Source organism: Simochromis diagramma, unplaced genomic scaffold (assembly GCF_900408965.1).
Source record: "Simochromis diagramma unplaced genomic scaffold, fSimDia1.1 OVJJ01000753.1, whole genome shotgun sequence".
Lineage (NCBI taxonomy): Eukaryota > Metazoa > Chordata > Actinopteri > Cichliformes > Cichlidae > Simochromis > Simochromis diagramma.
In genome coordinates this window covers 20354936-20380633 of record NW_024387523.1, presented here as the reverse complement: position 1 = coordinate 20380633, position 25698 = coordinate 20354936, and the positions used below count along the sequence as shown (strand labels likewise).

The following is a 25698-nucleotide window of genomic DNA, read 5'->3' as shown; positions in this document are numbered from 1 at the left end:
TCAAATCTGACTGATTTACAACTTAAAACGCTCATAAATATTGTGCTTTACATCCGATTTCCTCAAAGCCCTATGACATCTTCCACACTATGCACTTGAATATATAAAAATGATGAGCACCTCTTTCATTGAATTTTGATTGTTTATATTGTAAGTAAAGACTCTAGTATTAGAGAGAGGACTAAAACCATCAGGTGATTCCCTTTGAGCAGTAAAAGTAGGTCCAAATGTGTAGATCAAGCTCACCAAGGATGAAGCACACCATCAAACTTTGCATGTTGCCTCCTCCTGCTACTCCCACAAATGCTGTCTACTTCTGTGGGAAACACTATAATCCCATGCGGGGGTTAATGGTAACCATCGAGAACAGTGACCTGCCATCTTCGATCAATAATCAATTAAATCAAATTAGGCAAATAAAACATATTAGTATAAAGGGAGCTGATTTTGTGTGTGCTACAGCCTGGCGTTGCTTTCAGGTGATACCAGGAGATACTTGTCCTGCAAATCGTCCCACAGTTCCACTTACCATTAAGCCGGCCCCCATTCTTATGTCTGCCATGTATTCATGTACACAACAGTCAGTGCTCTTCTTGCAGAACTTCAGCATGTAGCCATCTAGCTAGCACTACAAGATGCAAGTGAGCAAAAATGGAGCAACTATGTAAAACAACATTATTTGAAATCAAACATTTGAAACAGCTCAACATATATCAGCAAACAAATGATTTCTGTGCAATTTCAGTCACAGTCTCTGAGCTCAAAGTACAGTTTCATTATTTTAAAATAAGAAAAAAACATGTTAACGTTTGTCAACTCAAATGTTCAAGTGGTAGGGAGCGAGACGTACAATACTAAATTGGTTGGTGAGCCTTTAGAGCCGTTTAAGCTGCACTTTATGTATATCTCTCCTTTTATTATGATCTGAGTTTGTGGGTGATCTCTGGGACTTATCTATAGCACTTGGGGTTATTTTAGATCCATTGCCTTGAAGCATTCCACTAAAGTCACACACTAAAGCAAGCCAGGACTTTACTTTTTTCCTGCGTCTTGATCTCAGTGAGACTTGCTGAATAAATACGACTAAAGTAAAACAACATCAAGAAGCGGCAGCAGGCTTTGAAAACGTACTTGGTGCCACATTTAGCTCAGGCCGACTGTTTTGTTTTTATGGATGCTATTTTGTCTCTCCGTTGAGGACAAGAATGGAAATACTTTAAAACTTCATTATCCTGTCGGCTGTAGCTAAATAAGTAGGGGTGCCCCCCCATCACACATTAAACCAGGTGCTCTGCCGTCTCCAAACTGAATTCAACTTTTGTCAAAACATCAGATGATATTCTGGAGGGGAAAAAAAAGTCAGCTTTTCTCGCAGTAAATGTCAGCTCCTAGCTTATCTGTATGTATCGAAGCGCTCTGGCTGTTCCCCAAGTAATGTAAATATATATGTAAATATCAGCATGTGCGACCCAGGGACAAGGACAGCCTTGTAACATGGGGGTGAGATGTCAATCAATACAGGGATGGGAAAACATGGCTGTGCATTCAATAAGCAGCATACTGCACAGAGATGAGATGTGTCGTGTCTCCGCATCCGTGTGTAAATATCAAAAGCGTCAGCAAAACACAAGCGCTCTGAGCTGCTTTAGTCGTATCAGATTGTCTCAGCGCGAGTGAAATGCGAGCCAAATAAAAAATTCAGGGCTTTATTCACTGCGGCCTCAACCATGTCAAGAAGAATAATAAATAAATCCACAGCAAATGTCTTACGAAGATTTAATGTACATTTATTCTTAACACGTGGAACATATAGTATAAAGATTTCATACTGAATAAATGATATTCATTAAGCCAAAAAAAAGGAAAAAAGAGGAATTTACATCAAGTTTTTAGCTACATCATCTGAAATACAAATATGCAGAATCCGCATCACTGAAAAAAAAAATAAAATAAAAACAGTTTCTTCATCAAGGTCTAGTTTGTCGTTTATGAAGGAGCTCGAATGGAACCGATTTGTGTTAATATTCTCTACACCCAGACGAACAGAAAGTTGAAGTTGTGTTTACTGAGAGGAGGGGGTGGCGCTGGATCTGACAGCAGCTTAACGACCCCCGTCCCCACGCTCACACAGCGTGATACGAGCGGGGTGAGGCGCTGAAGTAACGGAGAGGGCGGGCGTCAAGTAATCACATGGCGTTCTCGATGCAGGGAAACTCGTCAAAGATTAAAAACGGTGAAGAGCAACAGAAGTCGAGAAAGAGAAAGTGTAATGTACAACATCATATATACACTGCAGCTTGGACTGCATCTAGAGTTGAGGACCAGTCCTAAAGAGGTGACTTTTGAATATAAGGGTCAAGTCATACAATCAAGGGACAAAGAGAAGAGGTCGGGGTGTTGTAGGTTCACCGTACTTTGGGGGGAAAGCCGTTTTTCTCTCTCGACATTTAACTAAAACTGGTTTTAAAAACTACAGTTTGCTGCCAAGCCAGCGGATCTCAGTGTGAAACAGTATTATTACAGTATGTTTACAGTTTTTAAGGTGTACAGTACAGAAAAAAGTCCTACAATCTACTGCACAGGCCTCCCATGACAGACATCTGTTCACAGCCAATAATGTGGTTCCTGTGGGGCTGAGTATATAGCATCCAAAGTTACAGCAATTATACCACACCACAGTCCATGAGTCTATGTAGCCTCCAAACATGAACCATAATATTGTTTAGTCTGTGCCCTCTTTCCCCTGACGACCCACCTCCCCCGAGGGAGAAAGCGAACACGTGTATCCCCCAAACTCACTGTAAACGAGACAGCAACTTTGGTTACAGTTTTTTCTTTTTTTTTTTTTCTCTTTCTGGAGATTTTTTTTTCAATAAAAAAAAAACAAAAACAAAAACAAAAAAGTCCTTTCTACAGGGCAGCAGCACACTCTGTCCTATGCCTGGGTCCCAGTCTGTTCTTCTTTGCCAGTTTCTTTCAGTTTCAGATGTTTGAAATCAACAGCTACTTCATGATATTCCTTCCTTATAGAGAGAAGCAGGGGTAAGAAAGACAGTGGAATCCGAGTTGATTTTGCATAAATTAAAAAAAAAACAAAAACTAAAAAAAAAAGTTTTGCTTTTGTCACTCACGCGCAACTAACAGACACGCACGCACGCGCACACACAAAAAGGTGGTTTAGGGGGAATAGAAAGAGGCAGAGCTGAAACCTCTCCACGGCTGTCATGACTGGCCGATCAGAAACAGTACATCACAGATTACTTGGGACACCAGAGAGTTCATAAGTGGGGACATTGAGATGTCCAGTAGCCGCGACTCGTACAAAGTGAATTCAGAGTGGTTTTCTTCCACCTTAGCCAGGGCGTGCAAAGCCCGCGCTGCCCGCCGCATCATGTCCACACTAGTAGGCTCAAACTGGGGTCCACCCTGCATTTGTAGCAGGGAGCTCTGGCTCTGCTGGTACTGCGTAGCCGCTAGGCTGTCCTCCAGGAAGCCCAGTAGGTTGCCCACGCTGCCTTTCTGCACAGCGATCGCTCGCGCTGCAAGGCTGTCACCCTGGGCTAGGTTAGCTAGCAGGATCACTGCCATTTCACGGCAGACGGCCACCTTGCGCTCGCCGACGAGTCGCACGAGCGAGCCGTAGAGCTTCTCCAAGCGGCTGAATGGCGGAGTGGCCAGAATGAGGTCGACGTTGTTGTCCTGGATGCTGAGCTTGCTGAGGGTCTCGAGGACCAGTCTCTGGGGTGAAAGGGAGCCGTGGGGCCCCAGCGTGGGAAAGGGATCCAAGGCCTCTGCTGAAGGGCACACAGCCCAGTGGAGCAGGCCATCAAGGAGAGGCAGGCATATGCTCTCTGGGTAGATAGAAAGGTCCAGCTGGCCGGAGATGTTTGCCAGAGTGACCAGGCAGTTCTCCCTTAACACCTCAAGGCAGTCCCACCACCACTCGTCTCTCTCGCAGCTCACGCCTTCGTCTTCCTCGTCCTTCTCGTAGGTAACAGGCGCCTGTTTGCGTTCAGGGTGCCTGTGGTGGAGCAGCACCAGGCGGCCCAACAGCAACAGGAGGCCAGGGTGTTTGGACATCTCCAGGTCATTGCCAGGAACGAAGGAGAGGCTCCTCACAATGTTGGAGACGCAGATGCAGCGCCGAGCTAGCGAGTCCTGCCAGTCTGATAGAGTGCTAAGTGGCGTTTCATCCTTGCTGTGAGGTTCATCCTCCAGGATCTTGATGTTGCGGCGGCTCTGGAGATCGGGGTTGATGCTGAACAAATACTTGCCGTTCTCCTTCTGCTCCTCGGCACCTCCACGAACTACTTCCTCCGTGACCGACCCCGGGCGAGCGGATAGTACATCGTCAATGGTGGCAGTGACTGGTGCGCCAATGGGAAGAGGAGGCGTAGTAGTCTTTGTTGGAGACTTGTGAGGTTCAGAAAACTGGGGCTGCTGCTGCCGAACCTTATCGTCACCACTGGATTTAGGCTTCTCTGGGTTTTCTGCTGCTGCCGCTGTCCCATTCACCTTGACCTTCTTGCGGTTGTCAGCGGCTGCTGTTGTTTGTTTTCGCTGCTTGAGAAGCTCCATCCGGCTCTCAAAGTGGGTCTGGATGTGCTCAGTAGTGTCACCACCACCCACGCTCCAGTGTATCAGGCCGCTGTCAAAGCTCTGCCGCTGCCCAAGCTTGGACAAGCGGTTTAGCCGGAAGGGATTCTTCTTCCGCACCACCTTGATGGGGAGTTTATCAAACTTGCTAGCCTGTTTGGGCTTTTCCGAGTGTATACTGGGGTCGTGGGAGAACCCTGAGGTAGAGGTATTGGCTTCCTTGATAGAAGACTCCCTTTCCTTCTCATCTTCCTCATCCTCTGAAGACTTATCTTTGTGGGAGTTCTCCTCTTCTTCCTCCTCCTCCTTTATCTGGACCAGTGAAGAAGTGTCAGGATTGGTCTTTGTTTCCTCTACCTCCTCATCCTCTTCGTCCTCCTCGTCCGAGTTCATGTCCTCGCCCTCAGGCATGGGAATTTCATCATCAGAGTCCTCAGCTGCATTGGGGTCTATTAGGGTGCGCTGGCCAGGGTCTCCTACTTCATACTCCTTAAGGATGCCAAAGATCTCAATGAGACAGCGTCTGAAGTACTCCACTACCAGCTCCAGAAATCCAGGTAGCTGTGAAAGCAAAGAAGGTGGTCACTACATTTGACAAGTCATTCTGAAATGTTGACAGAAACAAATGCTAACAGGTTGTGGATGTGTGCAACCTACCTGGCAAAGGTTAAAAGTAGAAATGCTATTGTCATCATACAGCAGAATGTTAATGGTGTCCAAGGCCCAGGTGCTCTCAGCTAATAAGCCAGACTTTAATGACATCATTACCCTCCAAGCCTCAGGAGTGCCTTTGAAAATAGAAACAGAATGAATAACTAAAAGTAACCATGATCGGTCACTGCAGCTTTAAATAACATGTAAAGGTTTACTAATCTTGGGACTTTAACTCCATACTACATGCAATACATACTACATACTTGTGTCACTTAGTGTGAATATGCAATTCGTATCTGAAAGCTGTCTTAACGCAAACTGAGAAATATCAAATGGTCAATCCAGGTCAGGTAGACATAAGCATATTGTTTATTACATGTGTAATGTTACAAGTTATCAGGCAAATCACATTTTATACCAATGTCTTTCATGGTGAGCCGCCTGCGGGGTTTCAGGTGGGGTTGGGTAGCTTCCACAGAGCCAGGAGGGAAGGCCACATCTCGCCGGATCATGGGTTGCTGCACGGGAGCCTGGCCAATGTGGGACGCGGGAACTGGAGGTCCAGCTTTCTGCACCTTAATTCCAGGATGCATATAGGGGGATTTGCTGGGCGACGTTCTGCTTTCCATGGATCGGGGCATGGATGCTGGGCTCGACACCTGAGGAATGTGGTTTTGGGAAGCCGAGTAGGTGGAGGGCAGGGATCTGGTCATGGGTGGTCCGGAGCCTGCGGGGACAAACGGAGGCTGTCGCTGGTTGGCATGGCCAGGCCACTGTCCCTCGTGGTTCATGCGCTGATCTGATGGCATCATATCTTCTGAGCGGTTCATGCCGTGGTAGCCGGGACCCTGGCCCGACACAGGGGGTCCCTGTCGGTTGGGATAGTTGGGGTAGCCCATCTCATTGCGGCCCTGCCACATTGGGCCCTGGGAACCATCGGGGCCTGAAGGCATGGGACTTGCCATCATTTGGGGAGGCATCGGAGACTGGGAATTGGGGCCTGCAGATGACGGCCCTCGATCCCGTCCGAAGGGGAAGGGGAACTGGTTCTGTGGGCCTGGCGGTCGGCGCTCCCCTCCAGGGTATGCATTATACTGATTATACATGTCCTGCTGGCCCTGGGGCCCCGAGGACTGGGGTCCTGGCTGTTGCTGCCCACTGTAAGGAACGTTGTACATTTCTCCCTCATGGCGCTTGGCAGGAGGACAATACCCACCATCCACAGGACGTTTGTAGTTCTGTCAGCACACAAAATTAAGCATTACAATCCTCAACTGAGCACAATAATTTTAGCAACAGCTCATACTTCTGTTCAGCTGGAACAGAACACAGTACATTACATGAACACTGAAAAGAGAAACCCAAGTAATAATAGGAGTACTGCAAATGCTGGACAAACTGTTCTTACTGGCTGCTGCTGTGGATACATTCCTGGCTGCTGATTTGGGTAAGGCCCACCAGGGGGAGCTCCTTGGCCAGGGAACTGATTTGTATAGGACTCATGCCTAAAAATACACACTCAGATTACTATATTTCTTCATTTCAGTAAATGATTCAGTTACAATAAGAAACTCTGTAAATATCTTTAAATCTATCAATGATCTTACTGACAAAATGCTGACATGCAACCATGTCTCTCCGTTTAATCTTTATACAGAATAGTCTCTGCCCTGAATGGTACAGACCGTTGCTGTGGTGGAGGACGGCTAGGCGAGTACATCCCAGTGTCAGCTCCAGAAGGCATCATGTTGGGCTGAGGAGCTCCCGGTCCCATGTTGACATCAGGGCCCATGCCTGGCTCTTGTCTATAAAAGCAACGAGCAATAATCATGAAGTGATTTGATTTAGTTGGAAAGAGAAAAGGACACTGAAATGGCACAGGTCAGATCACAATCATCTTATCTTATTTACAACTATAGTACATTTACCTTCGTTCATATCCATACGGGTACTGTTGCCTCTGGCTCATTGGCATGTTGGCCATTGGGCCTGGTGGACCTCTGTTATACTGTTCCCCCATTCCACTGTTGGGGCCGGGTGGCATGAACTGTTCCCCTGCTAAAAATAAATAAACATAATATTAGTTATGGCTATGAACGAACCCTTACAGAATCTGGGGTTTGGTTACATGGACGGTGCTCACCTTTCCTCATGCCTCCAAAAGGGTCCTTGTTGGACTCGTAGGGACCCATCCGACCCATCATCTCCGGGGTGCCTATCCCAGGCTGATAGCCCTGAGAGTTGGGAGTCATGGCGTTCCTCCTGGGAAACGCCGGGTCTCCGCCATCAGCAAAGGGATCCTGTAGATTAACACTACTCCTGTAGGAAAACAGATGGCTTTTTAGCAAAATGTGGAATGTGAAAAATTCATAGTAATTAAGACTTTTCTAAGTTTTCTTGTTAATTTCTTTTTTTGAATGTTTTCTGTCTGTCCCTCTAACAAGACACAGAAGACAGTTTATACTGTAGTCTTCTAAGCCCAAAGTTCATACTTTATAACTATAATCCTTTCATATTCCAGTTGACTAGTCTGGTGTTTGTGTGTACATGTGAACAGAACCCCATCAGTGATAATTTTAAAGCATATTTTGCCGTTTTTCGTATTCCAGTTCTTGCTTCTCTGATCCAATTTCACCACAGGTGGAGATTTTATTACGAACGCCACAGAAGCACGACGCTGGTTTTTGAATCGTACCTTACGCCAGGCATTGGGGGCATTTGCGTGTGTGGGGTGGAGGCTGGTGTGGGGGGCTTCAGGTCTCCCCCCTCTGCCATTGAACTAGTGGTGGACTGAGGGGTTTGGGGTCCTTGCAGGGATCCAGAACCAGCTGCAAAACACAAGGATACACACAATGACTAAGTGGGAGAAAAAACAAACAAAAGAAAAAGAGTCAAGTGCTCTGGTTTGTAACACTCAGAGATTCCAGAGAATTCAAAGAACATCCCTTTCTCCTCCTCCTCCTCTTCACTCGAGGAATAAAGGCAAGAGCTGATAGTTGATAGTGAGGCGGGTTAGGCAGAACACTGCTGGGGGCTTTTAGAGCACATGCTGCTTTTGGCAATCCTAAATCCCATTAAGAAATTCCTGAGCGCTGCACAGTTTGTGTCGAGCTGACTGGCTTTTGAGTGCATAGCCAGCAAAAAATCTTGAATCTTCCTGCTCATCACAGGATGCCTGCCCCCTCCTCAAACACCGCTGGGCTCCAGGAACCACCAGGAAACAGTGATGTAAACCCTCACTGTGACAGATTACTGCCTGGGCTGTAGAGACAGGAGACAGCCAGCTATGTGTGAATGTGTGTGTGTGTGTGTGTGTGTGACTGATATTTTGTTTGTGTTGTGTGTGTGACATACTAGCAATCATCCTTAACTTCAGCTCAGGACTTCTCACTATTAGCAAGCCAGTCTGATGAGTCACAGGTTCCCATTCATTAAACTGGCACACACACACAAACACACACAACACCCGGGTCACTGGCAGGTCACAGTTATTCACATTTTCTCACATCACCCTCTTGCCTCTCGAGCTCTCACGCATGCACACAACATTCATTGGCTCACCCTCCCTCACCCCCTCCTCCCTCTGGGCAGGGATTTCCCTCTACTAAAGATGAAGGGAGGGAGGGCATGATAGAAATAGAGTCAGAGAGAGAATCGTGTGACTTTTACACACACACACACACACACACACACACACACACACACACACACAGTACACACACACACACACACACACAAAACCCTCTTCCCCCATTCATCATTTCTGGCTCAGCACTAATCTCCAGGGAGTGTTGCCGTGCTGCTGTAGCCCAGGGCCAGGCACCAGGCAGCGAGGACACGCCACTGACGGAGCATCGCTATCGCCAAATCACCTCCTGCCTTTCTCCTGCCATTACTTCCTCCACCACCCCCAAAACCCTCCCCTGCCCTTCTTTCGTACTAACTAGAGGGCTGATGCCAGCTGACAAGCACCCTGATGTCTCCTGTAACAACACCCCGGCGCTGACTCAGTGCCCCGTGTCTGACAGCCTGGGTCTCAGCCAGACTGAAGCAGCATGTGGTTGCTCCCGGTGTGGTTGCTCCTGGCAGCTATAAACAAGGAGTCCCCTCCAAAATAAACAGCATCTCATGCAACAAGCAATGACCCTTCCTGGCTGCAACCTCCTCACCCTTAACAACTGGTATGAATGAGCGCCAGTTCATCCGCTGACTTTTACCCAGTTCATTGAAACATTTAGCATTCTGCTGTCATCACCGTTGCCACAAAAATCAAAGTGGGGAAGTCGGAAAGGACAAGTCTTTCGTCATGTCCTGTGCAAATGCCAAGGACTATTCCCCCAAGGCATGTGTTTGTGGAACCGTCCAAAGGACTTACAGCTACGCCGCCGTCATTTATAACTCCTACGATATAGGGGAGCAGCGATTTATGGAGGGTGGCTGCTCCTACATGAGATGACAAACAATGCTCTATGAATGGCTTTAAAAACGGCAATTAATGGGATATAATAAAATAGACTAGTTTATAGACAGCTGATGTGAGGCAAATAGAGCAGAGATGATGTTATGAATTGTACTTAATCCAAACTGCGCCCAAGGGAGAAAGGGAAATCTGAAATAAGCTTCATTCATTGCATTTTAAATCTAAGGAGGCAGTAAACTGCGTGACAGTGAAGCGGAGAAGCAGCGCTCACCTGGGCTGGGAGGCTGGATTTTGGGCTGGTTCTTTTTGGTGTCCGTGTTGAAGAAGTCTGGGGGAGGGTCCTCGCCGCGCTCCATTTTGCACTCAAAGGCGTACAAACACTGGATGTACTGTTTTTTGAGCGAGCTGGCTGCGCTGCTCGACGTGCCCACGTTCAGGTTGGTAGCCAGCTCCCTCCACTTCTTGTTCTTGTTCACCTGGTGGGCGAGAGAGGAAGGAGGTGGTTCAGAAAGCTGTATACGAAATTTTTTATTTATTTTTTTAAATTACCGACGATCGTCCTTCTGATCTGAAGGATTCACATCAAATTCAGGTGGAAGTCCAGGTGTACCTGGGTGAGGCCGCCGATCTCTTTGACGGATATGTAGAGCCTGAAGAGATCGAGGGGCTTACGGCCCACAGCGGGAAGATTGTTCATGCCCATGGCTTTCTCCTCAGCAAAGGCCAAGTATCGGTCCACCCAAATTTTCCTCTCTGGCTCCGGGCCAAGCTCGTACAGACGGGTTATTTTCTCATTGGTGATGGTGGAAGAGCTCGACTTCTGTTGGACGGGTGACGGAAGAAAATCGTAAGAACGAGAAAAAAGGAGGGCGGGGGGAAAAAGCTGGACTTTGAATGTGTACCTTCTTGGATTCTGGCTTGGGAGTCCCGTCCACTTTGTTGTTCATCTTCGGAGCAGGATTCATTTTGTCCATGCCAAACTCTGAACTTGGAGCCATTCCTGGGAGAACGGGGGCAATGACAGAAGGGTATAAAAATAAAACGATTACCAGTCTATAAAACTGTTTTATAGACACAACCCTCAGGCCTGCAGCTGTACTCCAATCACCTGATCAGGGCTATAGTTTCACTTGTACTCACCAGGGCTATTGTTGGCTATGTTTGCTCCTGCCATTGGATACGGCCCTGGCCCACCTTGGTTTATCATACTGTGCATGCTGTTCATGCCTGGGCCATACGGAGAGCCTGCTCCCATCATGCCCTGGGACATGTTAGGATAGCTGGGTGGCCTACAGAAAAGAATGCTTGATTAGAAGAAATGCTAAAAAACAATAACCACAAAGAAACAACAGGATGATTAAAAGTTGCCACCCCTGTAGCAGAAACTAGAAATACTGGTCAGTTAAACTACTTATTTCTATTTTTCTAATGTCAAACCGAGTTAACATGTTGTTTCTAAGACGGCAAGCAGCAACTTGCCACTGCCAGGGCACACAGTCCCACTCTTTGTGACAGGAAGTTGTAAACAAGCAAGCTGGGGAGGTAAGGTAGATGAAATCCCTGTGAGTCAGTGCAGTTCTGCAGAATTTTATTCCAGATAATGAATGGTACTATCTCGAGGCTGTGTCAGAGTGAAATTAGTGCTGTTTCTACAATGGTCACTTGAACCTGGCTCCAAAAGAAAGTCAGTCTCCACAGACTCAGATGTTTCAAAAAGCGTGTTCACAGCCTGATACAAAAAAATGTGGCTTTGGCTTCTATAAATATTTTCCTGTAGAACAAGTCCACAGTGACTGACTGTTATTTCTAACTTAAACATTCAGAGACTTTTATGGCCGCTATGACTGACAGATGCGCTGACACAGGCGGCTGGAGGTGAGCTACGTCTCAGCGCTGCTAATTCGAGTCTCTGAACTGGACTTCCTCACGGTGTTTGTGCTGTTGCTCCCTTTTGGATAAATTTTAATGGAATTTTCTGACAAATAATATGGTTTGCTGTCAACTTAATCGTACTACCCAGCCCATCCAATATGTCTGTGCAGCAGTTTTTGGTGAATGCAATTCTAGCATTCTATTTTTCTACCTTAATTTGAGCAAAGAGTACAAAAATAAGAAGAAAAAAACATTTCATAGACGCAACCTTAGGGCCTTGTCCAAATATGGTCGTGTTTCCTTTTAAAAAACAAAACATAAGCATCAAAACGTTGAGTCCAGAAAGTATTCTTCTGATTATTGTGCTAATTTTAACTTTTTTCTCAGCGATTCTACAGTAGTTGACTAATCTAATTATTTTCACCTATTTAATCAACTAATAATTAGTCAGAAGTAATCCCTGAAAGGATCCACTGCAAATACAGACTTTGCCTGACTGAATTATGTCTTTTCCTTCACAGAGTTCAGTTTCATTTGTAGGAAACATTAATTTAAGTCACAGGGTACCATTTGCCAAGCCCACAAGAGCTGCTCTGTAGGCTCAACAGGCATCCCTGCTTAGGAAGGATGTGATTCAGTGATTGCAGGGACCATCTCCTCTTCTGTGATAGATAAGCGTTTGGGCTACTGCCACCACTCAAGCACTAAAACATGTAACAGACTGGCTTGTGTGTGAGGCAAACCAAGGAGACACACACACACACACACACACACACACACACACACACACACACACACACACACACACACACACACACACACACACACACAGCAAAGTGATGAGAAAATCTCCTTAAAGCTATACATTCAATGACCCTCAACAGTCACAGGCTCACACAGATGTCACTGATGCAGCCAGGAGCACCCACCTGTTGTGTATAGAGTTTGTTGGTCCGTGGTGCATGGAAGGACCACCATCCTTCCTCGTCATGACCGGAGGGGGACACATGCCGGACCCCACCTGAGGAGGCATGCCGCCCATATTGGAGGCCATGGCAGGACCGTAAGGCCGAGTGCCCATCTGCCCAGGACCTATCCTGCCCGGTGGCATGCTTCCATACGGAGCCCCGCTGCCCTGACCGGGAATGGGGTTCATGGAGCCACCCATGCCGGGGCCACTGGGGTAATTGGCGTTGGGCATCCCTGTGTAGCCGGGCTGCCTGGGATAACCTGAAAGTGTTACAGATCAACATTTAGAGTTTCATGCCCTCCTGCTGTGTTTCAGCCTAAAACAGATCTCATCTAGTCACTTCTCACTGACGGGATAAAGAGTTTCACCAGTCCGGCTCTAAATTTACCTCAGCTTGTCAGAACAAGCAGCCTGATGAAGCGGGCTTTATCTGGCTCCCGCCTTTCTCTGCTATGACTCATAGCAGAACTTCTTCAAAGCCCACAGAAACCATCTGAGACTTCAAAGTGCACTGATATAATTTCATGAATGTAAGAAGTGAGAGGAAACTTCAAAGCCTCTTAGAAAAAAAAATCTGGGCTATCTATGAAACTGTGATGGTCACAGGACAACCACTGTAAACTCATTCATAATATTTTGAGTATTAAAAAAAGAAAAAAAGTCTGCTTGATATGACAGAGCGGAGACACTGCACTCTTATTTTTCCTGCTGTACAGAAGGCCCTCAAAGCAACACCACCCAACACTCACAGCCTCATGTCTCACCTGGCGGGCCGTACTGGCCCCCCTGAGGGACGTAGTTTCCCATGGTATTGTTCTGAGGATAAGGACCCATCCCACCATGGATCTGGACTCCTGAAGACTGGCGTGGAGATAAGGCCGAGCCAGGCTGTCCAGGGGACCCGTAAGGAGGCATCTGAGGATTGCGCATGTACACTGGAGAAAAGACAGGGAACATTAAGCAACACTGTTAGTTTTGTTTTTTTTTTTTTTTTTTTTTTTTTTACACACACACATATCAAAGTTTGATTAATTCAGCAACCAATATTAAGTGGTAATAATTAGATGCCGATTGTATCTTATGTTAAACACTTAATGTTAAAAAAACCAAGAAAATAAACAAAAAACGACAAAAACAAAACTCCACGCTACATCTGCTTTAGCATACATTTGCACAACACATTATGGCTCAAGCTCTTCACTTCCTCACAAACACAACACAGTACAGTGTGTCTGCCTGCTCTCATTTGACCTGGCAAGTAGAGCACATTCTTATTTAGAAGCACAGCCTGGGGGAGTGCTTGCAGATGGGAGGAATGCATACAAGTGCAAACAATCACACCTAAAAGCTGCTGAGAATGCGGCGCACACACTGCTGGCCACTGAGCACACGAGGAGATACTCTTTAAAGGTTTCTGTTTGCAAACATTTCCAACACACTCACCTCTGTCCTGGCTCATGGATGAGTGCATGATGCTGTCTGACTGGACGCTGGGCGGCCGAGGAGGCATCTGATTACCTGCGGGACAGCGATGACATGGGTCTGAAATTACCGTGGGAACCGCGGAAATTTGTCTCCTTTATTTACAATCAGTTCTTGCTCTTAAACTTTGAAATACTGGCCATAAAATGAGTGTGACCCAGTCACATTCAAGCTAATAAACTGTGGCAAGTCTCTCCACAATGAGCAGAGGGTGGCACTGTAACCTCCGTCTCTCCGTCAGCGAATGGTTTACTAGCATCATGTTAGGAGAAACCTAAAGTTCCATATCTTGCAAATCGCTTCATAAATTACAAATGTGATCCGCATCGAGTTTTGAATTAAAACTCTAAATCTGTCTGTTTTTTATTACATATGTCAGACAGGATTTCTGCTGGATACGATGAATAGCTGACTACAAAGACATTGAAATTATTGTTGTTGGTTAGCCGTATCGAGCAGGTCCATTTTTACATTTAGCAGTCTTTGGCAAGTGAAAATAAATAACTGCTCAGTTGTTTCAGGACATCATATTTATGGTGATTTTCCTGTAAATATTCTGCATTTGTACTTTATCCTGTTCTCTACTGACACCCACATAATGCTATGTATTATTCTTCTAGAACAAACTTGGTTTTAATTTTCACATTTTTCCTTGCCATAAAATCCCCCTACGTAGTCTTTCGCAGCTGAATTTCAGATTTCAAAGACCATTTCAAAACGTGTGAACTTAAAGACCTGAAGACCTAAAACAACTGTATTAAAGCAGAGTAGAAACAGAATAATGTTTTAGCTGTGTGCTGCTGTAGGTCTGAAACAACAGTATTAACGGTATTGTGCGTTTACCTGGCACAGCAGCGGGGGACAGGGGGCCGGTGCGAGAAGGGGTGACGCTAGCTGGGGAACCCACAGGTGACGGCGAGGGTCCACGTATGCCCGGAAGGTGAGGCGAAGTATGCGGGGAGAAGGGTGACTGGGCCGGGTTGCTCTGCTCGCCCTGGCTGCTGGACACGCCCGAGGTGCTGACACCTGGGCTCAAAGCGCCTTCTGTACCAGTGGGAAGGTCGTCGATGGAGCCGGATAAATCCTTGAAGGAGAAGAGCAACAGAACATGAGTCGGCGATGACACCGCATTCGTTCGTTTACACTGTAACAAGTGGCTTAACAAATTTATTTTTACAATTCACATCACCAACTTGTTACTGATAACAAGTCAACACATTTCGCTCTCGCTTTTCCATAAAGTATCAGTTCCTACAGCTTGTGGAAGCATTTGCATCATTTTGTGAAGCGATGATGACTCAGCTGCTGATGAGTTCTCCTTAACATGAAGAACCACCAAGCAGATAAGCAGCTCCAGAACAGTGGCGAGGCCCACAGACGAGGAGAAAAGGGCCAGTGCTACAGTTCTCAAGCTGTAATGGCTAGCCGTTAGCTAAACGTGTAGCTATGAAGGGAAATTACCAAGCAATTAGCAATATCAACTCGATATGCAGTGAAGTGCAGTCAGTAGGTACACCGGGATAGATATCATATCATTACAATTGCTGTAGTAAGGCATGCTAGTCTAATCAAGGATGAAATGTTCAGATATGGTTCTGGTAACAAATGAAGCAGAAATCCACCAGAGTTATGGAGTTATTCTCTTCTTTGTGATACAACCATGATCATGGCATCGGGGCTGCGGCAAAAAGACGCATTGTCCAACAAGTTGCCTTTAAAAGTAACTGATGAGCATATGGGCTGCAGATACAGAACAAGCAAACTGTTCAAGGTTTCATCAGACAAAACAAAAAAAATCTCTGCCACTCTTTGTGGAGGCTCAGCTTATGATGGGAAGAGAGAAATTAAGTGGAAGAACTGATACTTGATATCAAAGGTAAGGGTGTGTGTGTGCACTGGGATGTAAATGAGGCTCTAAAAATGTATAAAACCTAGAAAAAGAAAGCGGCTGCATTCTGGGAATCACATTTGGGAGAAATGAATAAGAAACGATGAATATATTCAGGCTTTTCTCCTCCTGACCTGCATGAGGAGGGTGAGACTGTTTTATTTTCAGTGTCATGTCAAAGTCAAGAGAAGTCAAATCAAGTGAGTGGAAATCCAAATGGGCACTGATGCATTACAGCAATCTTTGCCCTCACCGGGGTGTGTATGTTACTCTCTCATAGAAGGCTGCCAGCCCTATTACAGTTCAATAATACATTTGGGTACAATGACTTCTTTTCCCACCTTTTTAAAAATACTCCACACATCACTCCCATAATGCTGATAATGATCCGTGCTGGCAAGGAGAACTGAGTTTGACTTGCAAAGAGAAAGTGGGGGGAAAAAAAAAAAAACATTTGAAGCGAGTCATCTCGGGAGGCAGTTGAAATAATTGGTGCTGGGCACGGGCTCTGGTGCCATGTGGTGTTGTTATTGAGCCTCGCTGGCTGCGACACAAAGACGGGCGGGCAGGAAGGTAGGAAGGCAGCCGGCAATGATTATGTTTGTGGGAAGGTGAATGTTTACACACTGGCCACTCACGTGGAGACCATGTGCTCACTCAGAAATGCAAGCTCATCTGCCAGTCACATCGGAGGAAGGGAAAAAAATGGGAGGGAGTGAGGAGGAGGAGGAGGAGGAGGAGAAGGAGGGGGTGGGAGAGAAAAATAAAGCAGCACTCATTGGATTGTGGCCAACTATTCCCATAGAAATCTCACACTCGCAGGCTGGCTGCAGCCCCGAAGCCGGCGGTTTTGCACTTGAAACGGCGCCCGTTGCTATTTTTGGGATGTGACCTGATGGAGGAACCCCAGAGGGAGTGACAGGAGGACGACGCTGATTCAGAATCCACCCTTCCCTCCCCCTCCAATCCACCCTCACCCCGTTCCTTCGGCCCTCCCTCCCTCCGGCTCTTCCTCTCCTGCTCCGGCGACTGCACAAACCCAGGCCTCTCTGACCCACACTGGAAATACGGCACCAACAAAACCACGTGAAACGCAGCAGGAAGGGAGTATCGCACTCCAAAGTGTTTCCCTGGCTGACGCCCAATTAATGTTCTCAAATGCAAAAGTGGGTTAGAGGCACATCATTAGGTCTTCGTGCTTTGGAATCAAGAACAGGGAACCGAACAGCGTGACATTCTTTGCTCAAACAACCATAGCAGGAACCCTTTTTCCAGCAGCCAGCATCGTCAGCTGACCTACACCCACCCCCTCCTTCTCCTGTTCCCAACCAAGAGATCACAAGACTGGTCATCTGACAGAGGGCTCCATCTGAAGGGCTCCGACTGGCCAGATGCCACGATGACCACCTCTGTAGTTGGTACTCACAGAGACTCAGAAGCTGCTGCTCAGAGTCAAATCTCAGCCACAAAACAAGTTCTAAACCACGGCTTCCTCAACACAGACCAAAGAGGAAAGGATTCAGTTAGTGGGTTCAGCTGAGGAGACACACCTCAGCAGGAGGATGCACACTCAAGAACAAACTGTCATCATGAGACAGAAAAAAGGATTTAACATATGATCGTGGATGTGGGGTACTTCTAGAGATCCATGGGGGTGTAAAAGCAGAACAAGATCAATCGAGTATATCAGTCGTCATTCTTGGTAGTACCGCCTCACAGGGGCTTTTAAACCATATTAAGATTTGGGGATTGAGGTAAACTGTCTGATTATTATAGTTTGTGTAGTTTCGTTTGTGTGTAGTTTGTGTAGTGGAGTTCCTGCCTTTTTTTATTAAGCCTATTTTCAGTTGACAGATTTACTTTTAATCAAAGGTTGGCAGTGATGTAACTCCAAACTAGTTACGCATGAAACACACATTTATGTTGTCGTCTTGGAGCCTAGAGGTTGATGACCACCAGCTACACACAGAGACAAGAATCATGCCATTAAAGCAACTATCACTTTACACCAATCAAGATTAGATGGGTTAGGATGGACCACCATATTATCACGCAATACCAGGATTTCAACGATCTTTGGCTGTGTTTGGGTTCCAACAACCATTTCCAAACAGCATTGATTAAAGCTCAAGAGAATCTTTTTAAATAACCACGTTTGCATTGTTCTGGTGCTAAAATTGAACTCCTAACTCTGAGACGGACTGTTAGCGGTCGTCATTCCTGCCACACTTTAAAGTCCACCGTGTGGCGTGCATGGCTAATTGGTACACTGAAGTGTGCATCATGTGTCCAGCAAAAAGCTGGGATTGAGTTAGCTGGAATAAGGTTGTGAGAGCAGTCTTCCATTTTTATTTTCCTCCAGATTACAGAATATCTGTAAGAAACAAAAAGAAGCTGGTTGGTGCTAACAGGTCCAGACTGGGACCAGAATAAATCAGCAGGACTTTAAAGTGACATAACATCTGAGAAAAACAGGAACGTAAACAAAAAAAACAAACAAATGTGTTTTTGTGACAACGCTGCATGGTACGGCATGAAAACCGCAAAATTTAAAATATCCCTTAATGGCCCGATGACGCCGGCAAAAGCTCCGTTTGTGCAGCCTGTGTGCACTGCTACAGTGGCACGTATGCAGCGTACAGACTGAGCTCTTTAACATTCTGTAAATATCTGACAGCTCTGAATCCTCAGCTTGGATAGGCAGAAGAATTGTACACACACACACACACACAAGCTCCTACCTACTCCCACTCTGCAGTCATTGATTTTTCCCAGCTCAATACTGCACAGCACCAGCCTGTTCTGCTGACTGCACAAGCCGGACAGCGAGGAGAGGACGGAGGGGGAGGGGTGGTGGATGCTGGTGATACTGATGCTGCTGAGGCTCTGCTATTCAACGCGCTCATTATTTAAGGCAAATGATGAAGAGGAGGAGAGAGGACATAGATCAGGCATGAGGAGGAGTTGAGAGGTGGCGTGGTTAAGTTGGAGTAGCGTGTGAGCACAGGTGGGGTGTGTGACTCTGTGTGTGTGGAGGGGGGGGAGCTTGAAGGAAGGTCACAGCAGCATTATCAATGGCAAATATGACAACTGACAATATGAAAATACAGAAACGAGCCATTTCTCTATGTGCAGGGGGAGAAAGGGGAGGACCGGTGAGCCGTGTTGCAGAGAGAGCAGCAGAGAAGCTGCAGCTCTTTCTGTAGAAAGCCTCTCTGTGGCAGCCATTTTGTGCTTTTTCCCAGCACTGCCTAACATGGAACTTCAGAGCTGAGAAGTGCAGAACAGACTTCGGGAGCTTTCAAAGGCTAAAAAGCAGCGTTTCGAACGATGAATTCGTTTTAAATTCATTTTAAAAACGATACAAACTTTCCAGAATTTTATTCTTCTTCGTCTCCTTCTTCTAACGCACTTCTTGTTCACAAATGCTGAAAATCTTCGCTGCTCCCACAATTCTTACATTCTCCACATCTCTCTCGCCCGTGCTGTCTCTGAGTCATCTGCTCTGCTCTCTGCCGTCCTAATGTATTCCATTTGCAGATTACTTCACTGAATCAATCAAGCTCGACCAGAGCCATTAGTCTGCCAAGCCAGCCTTTTTTCTCCCTCTTTTTTTTCTTTGGTAGGTTATGAGAAGCAGAAAGTGGAAGAAGCAGCGTAGTGGCTCGGAGTTAATGACACGTATCTGGAACATGTAACCCTGGTCAGTGGTGTAACTACATCTGGTGGTGGTGGTGAGGAGGAAGAGGAGGAAGAAGAGAAGGGAGGGGGGTGCCAAAGTTCATCTTTGAGTCACACACTTTCCCTGACCCGCTTCATTCTGTCATCCTCAGACCTCAGAGTCTCACCCGCTGCCTGGGCTGGCAAGCTTCCTCGTTCTCAGGCCTCCAGATGCTGAACACAATATATACAGCAAGAACAAAACAAAACAAACCCAGCTCGCTCAGAGTCGACACATCCGCTGTGGCAAAGTGAAGAGAGTAAGAAGAAAGGGATGGAAGAGGAAGAGGGGGAAGCTGGCTGCATGTCAAGGGCTGCCATGGTTACTGTGATCCACGTGGTTGACACGTTAGAGCCGACACAGTCCCTCCCCCCTGTTGCTGCCATTCCTAGGTCTGCATGTCTCTGTCGACGGCCTCCCTGCGTGCCTGGCAGGGTCACGGTGCAGTCAGCTACTACAAAAGAAGAAGCCCGTCATTGTTACAGGAAACGCAGACGCACCAAAGCCCTGTTCACCCCCCCACACCCACACCCCCCAATATCCCTCCAGCTCCTTTAATTACATTTGTTGGGGAGGCCTGGGAGACAACACGGAAGCACAAAGCGGACAGGGCACGCTCAAACTTTGTCTTTTTTTTGCCATCTCATTCTGGAGATGTTTATGTTTATATGCCAACGACCTCGTCAGCAGAGCACTCCAGCGCTGCGCATTTACCACTTGTTCAGGACAAAGTAGGCTTTTGATATCAGAATGGGGTCATGGGAAAAGTCATCGCTTCCCTTTCAAGCTTAAGATCAAGTGAATTTTTTTTTTCCTCAGCGCAGTTTCTCTTCTCTTTCTCTCAGCTCAGAATCTGAATGTGCTGACTTGACTTACTGAGCCCAAAAGCACATTATCTCTCGCCTATGATCAGAGCGCTTGTCTTCATCATTCACCAATGACACACAGTCCTTAGACAAAGTACAATTTAAGATATTTGTTCTGTCAAACCACCAGTCAATGCTACATTACCATGAAATGCCAGCGGGTTGCTGAAAAGAAGACAGATGTGTGGGCGTTGCCGACATGTCAGCCGCCACCCCAGAGCCTCCACCTGTATCTGGGGACTGTGTCCACATACCAAGGGCTGATGGGAAGTCAACCAAAGACCTGGGGAGAGGCTGCTCCAGCCCCAGCTCAAGATTTGCAGGGCTGAGCTCAACCATAAGGGGGCACTCCCATCCCACTATGAGGGAAGAACTGGAGAAAGGAGGAGAAGCAAGGCAGGCCCCTGCCTCAAACAGCAGCAGCAGCAGCCATTACAGGGTTTCACACACACACACAGCACAGACAGACGAGAAACTCCAGGCACAGCCAAAGCACCCTATAGGTGCGCCATGCACCCTTACCATAATATATATGCCACCGAGCAGATGACTCGAACCCCAGTTAGTGTTTGAAATTAACAAATCGCATTTGTGCAATTTCATCTCCCCAAGGTAAATAACAAAGGTGGATAGTGACAACAACAGCAGGGTGTCACAACGCTCACAGCACCCTGCTGGGGACAGATATCTCAGACACAATGTCTACTACCTCCACAGATGAGCAAGCTCAAACTCCCGAGAGATCAACATTACACTGCTACTTTATCAGCAGCGTGGGTAGGATAATAACATGGAACAGAAAGTAGAAGATGAAAGAGTGAACCAGCAAAAACAAAAAAAAGGGAGGATGCCACGATATACGAAAATCTAATCCTTCTGACACTGATCAGTGCTGTTCAGCTTTTACTTTGCTGTGTGATACAGGCTTGCAGTCAAAAAAAAAATCTAGGCCAACTATGAATCTTAATCAATAAGTAGGGAGGTCTTTTTTAAACGCTCCACATTTGCCTAATTGAGCTTCACTGTGGGGGTAACAGGAAAAAAAGGAGGTGTGCAATGCACACAAACACTGCAGCAGCCTGTGTGGAGCTACCACAGAGTAGATGAAGGGAGGCGGTGGAAAGGAGGAGGAGGAGGGAGGGGGTGGTTGGAGGGGTCTGATTGCTGTGAATAATGGGGAGATGGTGTGTGCGTGGGGGGCCTTTTGTGGAGATCACAATAGTAGCAGGGAGTCCCAGGGCAGCGCACAGATGCCCGAGTGAGGCAGGCAGCTGCCCAGCCCGAGGTGAGGGGTGATGGGATGCGCAGGGCTGAGGGGGCTGGAGGGGCCTCGGGGTGAGGTGGGGGAGCTAGAAGGGTGGGGAGGCTCCAGACCTCTACAGCCAGTCTGCCTGCTTTCCAGACCAGCAACGCCCCTCCCTCTTACTGTCACACAGTGTGTCTAGAGGGCGCTACTAAAGCAACGGACACCAGCAGTGAATTAACTGGGGATAGGAGGGAAAAAAATCATATGTAATATGAAAAGGGATATTTCGCAGAGCGAGAGTTAAATTCATTGTCAGCCTCTTTTCATCAGTCCGTGCTCAGCAGCTTGTTCCAGCGAGCGCCAGAGAAAGCCAGGGACATACAGTGCTGCAGTCAGCCACAGTCTTTGTGCTGCAAAACTAGCTCAGCCCAGCAAAAATGGAGGCAGAGGGGAGGGGCATGGGAGAGTGTGCACGCGAGTGTGAGAGTGAGTGAGTGTGCAGAGAGCGCAGAAGGGAGAGTGCTTGATGCACTCTGTGTGTGCGTGTGTGTGTGTCAGGGCTTTTTTGTTAAGTTTTTAGGTTGTTTTTTTTGCAGGTGGAGAAACAATTCAGTGAAGTAAATGCAAAACAAGACACTTTGTCAACAGACTGAATTTCCTCAAATACATTCATTAAAAATCATCTAAAGAAAAGAAGGAGAAAGAAACAGACGAGCTGGGAGAATGGGGGGAGGCACCCTGGAATCTGAATAAGACATGTCCACACAGGAAGCAAGGCCCCCAGAATAGCAACAGGAAACTGGCCCAGGACTCTGAATACTGTCAGAACCTCGCAAAACAAGGCTGCGCTGCACAGCGTTATGAAAGCTGATTTACTGAGAGAAGAGAGCGAACGAGGAAGGAAAGAGAGGGGGAGGAGGGCGCAGGCGAGGGAAAGAGAAAACGAGAATTTAGACAGAAAGAGGAACGAGTCAGAGAGAGAGGGGGAGAAATATATTCATATAGAAATATATTTCAAACAGAAATAAAGAAATGCTGCACAAAAACAGAGTGTAATAATGAAAAAGGCGCTGAGGGGGTTGGGCTGGGTAGGAGAAAAAAGAGAGAGAGAGAGACAGAGAGAAAAAAAAAGTGGGCCGGCCTTGTCAGGCTGATTGCTCCAGAGCTATGTCGCAAAAACAAGCTTAGCTGCCGCATGAGAGCAGAGCTGGGTTGGGCTGAGGAGGGAATGGGGATTGGAGGCAGAAGGAAGGGAGGGGAAGGGAAGGGAGGGGGAGGGGGGGACTCGGAGTTGATCAGCAAGGCTGGAAGATCCCTCGGTTCCAGATCAGAAGGCTTGGCACATAACATTAAAGGTCATTAAGGGGGGGGGGAACGACTGTTGGTGTGGGTGGTCCCTGAGCTCTGGATAAGAGTGGATTCACGCAAAGGCGGGACTCAAGATAAGCAGTGATACGTTTAAAGGTGGGGAAAACTAGGATCTTCAGTGGATGGCTGTCCAACCAAAACAACAAAAAACAGGAACTTGAGAACACAAATAGCAGAAATGCATCAATGATTTCACACATAAGGCTCAAGAATCTGCATAATTAGGGAAATACATTCTCCTAACGGTAAAGACTCTTATTGTGAGAAGAGAAACCAGAGGACCAGGACAGAGGAGAGAAAAAACAAACTCGAGTGCAAGTGTATGACCAACATGTGACCTTCCTCTTAAGTCTAGAGCACATTCAGACACATCAGAAAAGAGGAGCACCACAAGCAGTGGGCGGTCCTGAGTGGGATTAGCCCCACAGTGGAGAAAGGGTGTACAAAAGACTTGGGAAAGGACAAGAAGGGGATTTTAAAGAAAAAGAAGGGAAAAAAAGACTAGAAGAGAGGTGGGTGGGAGTGACGGGGCTTGGTGGTGACCTGCTAGTTATTCCCCTTTCCACGGTTTGACACAGAGAGGAAGTGTCACATCTAAGGAGTATGAAAGACGCCTGCTTTACTTCTGCTGGGCCCTCGATGAACGAGTTCCCGAGTATTCACGTCTGCAGGGCTACTACTACAACACACACAGACACCCCAAAAATCTGACCAGCATCACACGTCAACATTAAAGGTGTGTCCCAGACGTGTGACATTAGCACAGACATCAAACTCGTTGAGGAGCTGCCAGAGGGGAAATTAAATAGCTCCTCAAGAAGAGCTAAGTCATTCATGTGTTTTAAAAAAAAAAAAAATGGCAGAGTCCCCCCTTTAATCATGAACTATGGTTATTCATTACAAACAGTCAATAATGTGAAGTATTTGATCGAAAAAAAGAACACAAACCCTTTTTTTCTCCCCTACTTCTTATCTCTTAATTCATTTCCTTTCCTTGAAATGCCACAAGTGTTATAAGGCCAGATGTATATTCGAAGACCACAAAGACTACTACTTTGCTGCTGTATTTCACCCCCCCCAAGACAAGCTTCAGTTAGATAACCAAACGGTAAAAACATAAAAAAGGATTCCTCAGAACTGATCAAATGAACAGCGAGGTAAATACTCAACAGTTAAACTGTGCATGTGTCTCCTGGAGCCAGAGTGAAAACAAACCAGGATCCAGTTGAACCTGCTCAGCTAGTTCCACTCTGACCGCACATGTGTGTGTGTGTCTCTCTATGTTTTAATCTCTCTCTCTTCCACTTCTTATCCGCAGCCCTGTTCTCAAACCGACTGTTGCTCTCCTACCTGCGCCTTCCAGCAGGCACTGAGCCTTCTGTACACCTTTATTCCCACCTCAGCAGCGGCCTAACAGACGCTGGGTTTTTAAGCACCTGCCTCAAACAGACCCATCTGTGCTCTCGATGAGGTGATGTCTGGCTGGCTCTGCACGAATGCTACTAAAGTAGCTAAATGGCATTTACCCCTCAGTCGCTGTTGGATCGGGATTCAAACAAGATCTCAGGCAGATTAAAAGAAATGAGTCTATACAAATTACTGCAGGTTCTTACAAAATAAACATACTTTTTTTTTCCCCCTTCAAAATAAACCTGTACCTTTCTTTCTGACAGATGCACTTAAATACGCTCCTTTGCTTGGCGTAAGGCTAATTAGTTATTTAAGATTAGATTAGCAAACGCTTCCTAAACGAGAGAAGTACAAACACAATTTAGTACCAGTTACTTATTTTGAGACAAGAACAGGAAAATTTGTATCTATTACACTCATCAATCCACTAATAAGTGTAAAATAAAAATAATCATACCACATAAAACCTCCACATTTATTGGGCTAGAATACAAGGAAGAATTTGTGTGTGGACAACACACACACAAAAAAACATTTCTATACATTTGATTTATACAACCTTGGTTTCATATGTGGTCAAACCAACACATATGAACCCCAACAAGTCTGACCAAGACCCCTTAAATGATCTTTTCTTTTTATGACTGCATGACTGCAGCTGTAAATCTTTCTCTCGGTTATTTGGGGGAACTGCATGTTAAAATAGAAAAATTCAACAATAATCAGATCAGATATTACACCTATTACTTCCAAACCTGGCTTGCTTCCTAACAATGTCAAAGTGAGCACATGCAATAGGTACCCATCCAGGCCAATTCCCACTTAAACCAAACAGAGGTTTCCAGTGGTGACAACAAATCCGAGGTTGACTGTCTCCTGGTGTGTTCAACACGGGACAAAGGGCAACTTCACATTCAAGCCCGAAAACGGCTCAAGTTAGCGAGTTACTATAACTACATTCATTCTTTTTGATATTTGTATTCCTTGGTCACAAATGTTATTATCATTTGATTTTTTTTATACAAGTATGCATCTTGTTTTCTTTACTGCAGTGACCTCACGTTTGAAATGATTTTATTACGGCAGAGCAGTTAGACTTTGGTTTTTGGGCTCTGACCTCACAGGTCCCCAGAAATCATGCACAAAAACTGGAGTGATAATTTTTAGAGCCTGTCGGTGGACGTTGAGGTGTTAGAAGGGATGGA

The 25698-nt window shown here is 46.4% G+C and overlaps 1 protein-coding gene across 2 annotated transcripts in view; it reads right to left on the bottom strand.

Annotated features, from left to right (window-relative positions):
* Nucleotides 1-1770: 1770 nt before the first annotated feature.
* Nucleotides 1771-25698, bottom strand: part of arid1ab (AT rich interactive domain 1Ab (SWI-like)) — a 55023-nt gene continuing 31095 nt past the window's right edge. Inside the window, exons 5-20 of one of the 2 annotated variants that reach the window (XM_040021544.1) lie at nt 14838-15078; nt 13956-14030; nt 13277-13447; nt 12472-12772; nt 10811-10959; nt 10573-10670; nt 10281-10490; nt 9942-10146; nt 7946-8078; nt 7394-7569; nt 7179-7305; nt 6936-7055; nt 6659-6755; nt 5669-6488; nt 5254-5384; nt 1771-5157 (exon numbers count right to left, since the gene is read on the bottom strand). In XM_040021544.1, coding sequence (XP_039877478.1) covers nt 3223-5157; nt 5254-5384; nt 5669-6488; nt 6659-6755; nt 6936-7055; nt 7179-7305; nt 7394-7569; nt 7946-8078; nt 9942-10146; nt 10281-10490; nt 10573-10670; nt 10811-10959; nt 12472-12772; nt 13277-13447; nt 13956-14030; nt 14838-15078 — 4989 coding nt within the window. In that variant the 3' untranslated portion in view covers nt 1771-3222. Of the gene's footprint in view, nt 5158-5253; nt 5385-5668; nt 6489-6658; nt 6756-6935; nt 7056-7178; nt 7309-7393; nt 7570-7945; nt 8079-9941; nt 10147-10280; nt 10491-10572; nt 10671-10810; nt 10960-12471; nt 12773-13276; nt 13448-13955; nt 14031-14837; nt 15079-25698 lie in introns of both variants that reach the window. The other variant, XM_040021543.1, reaches the window with a different exon arrangement.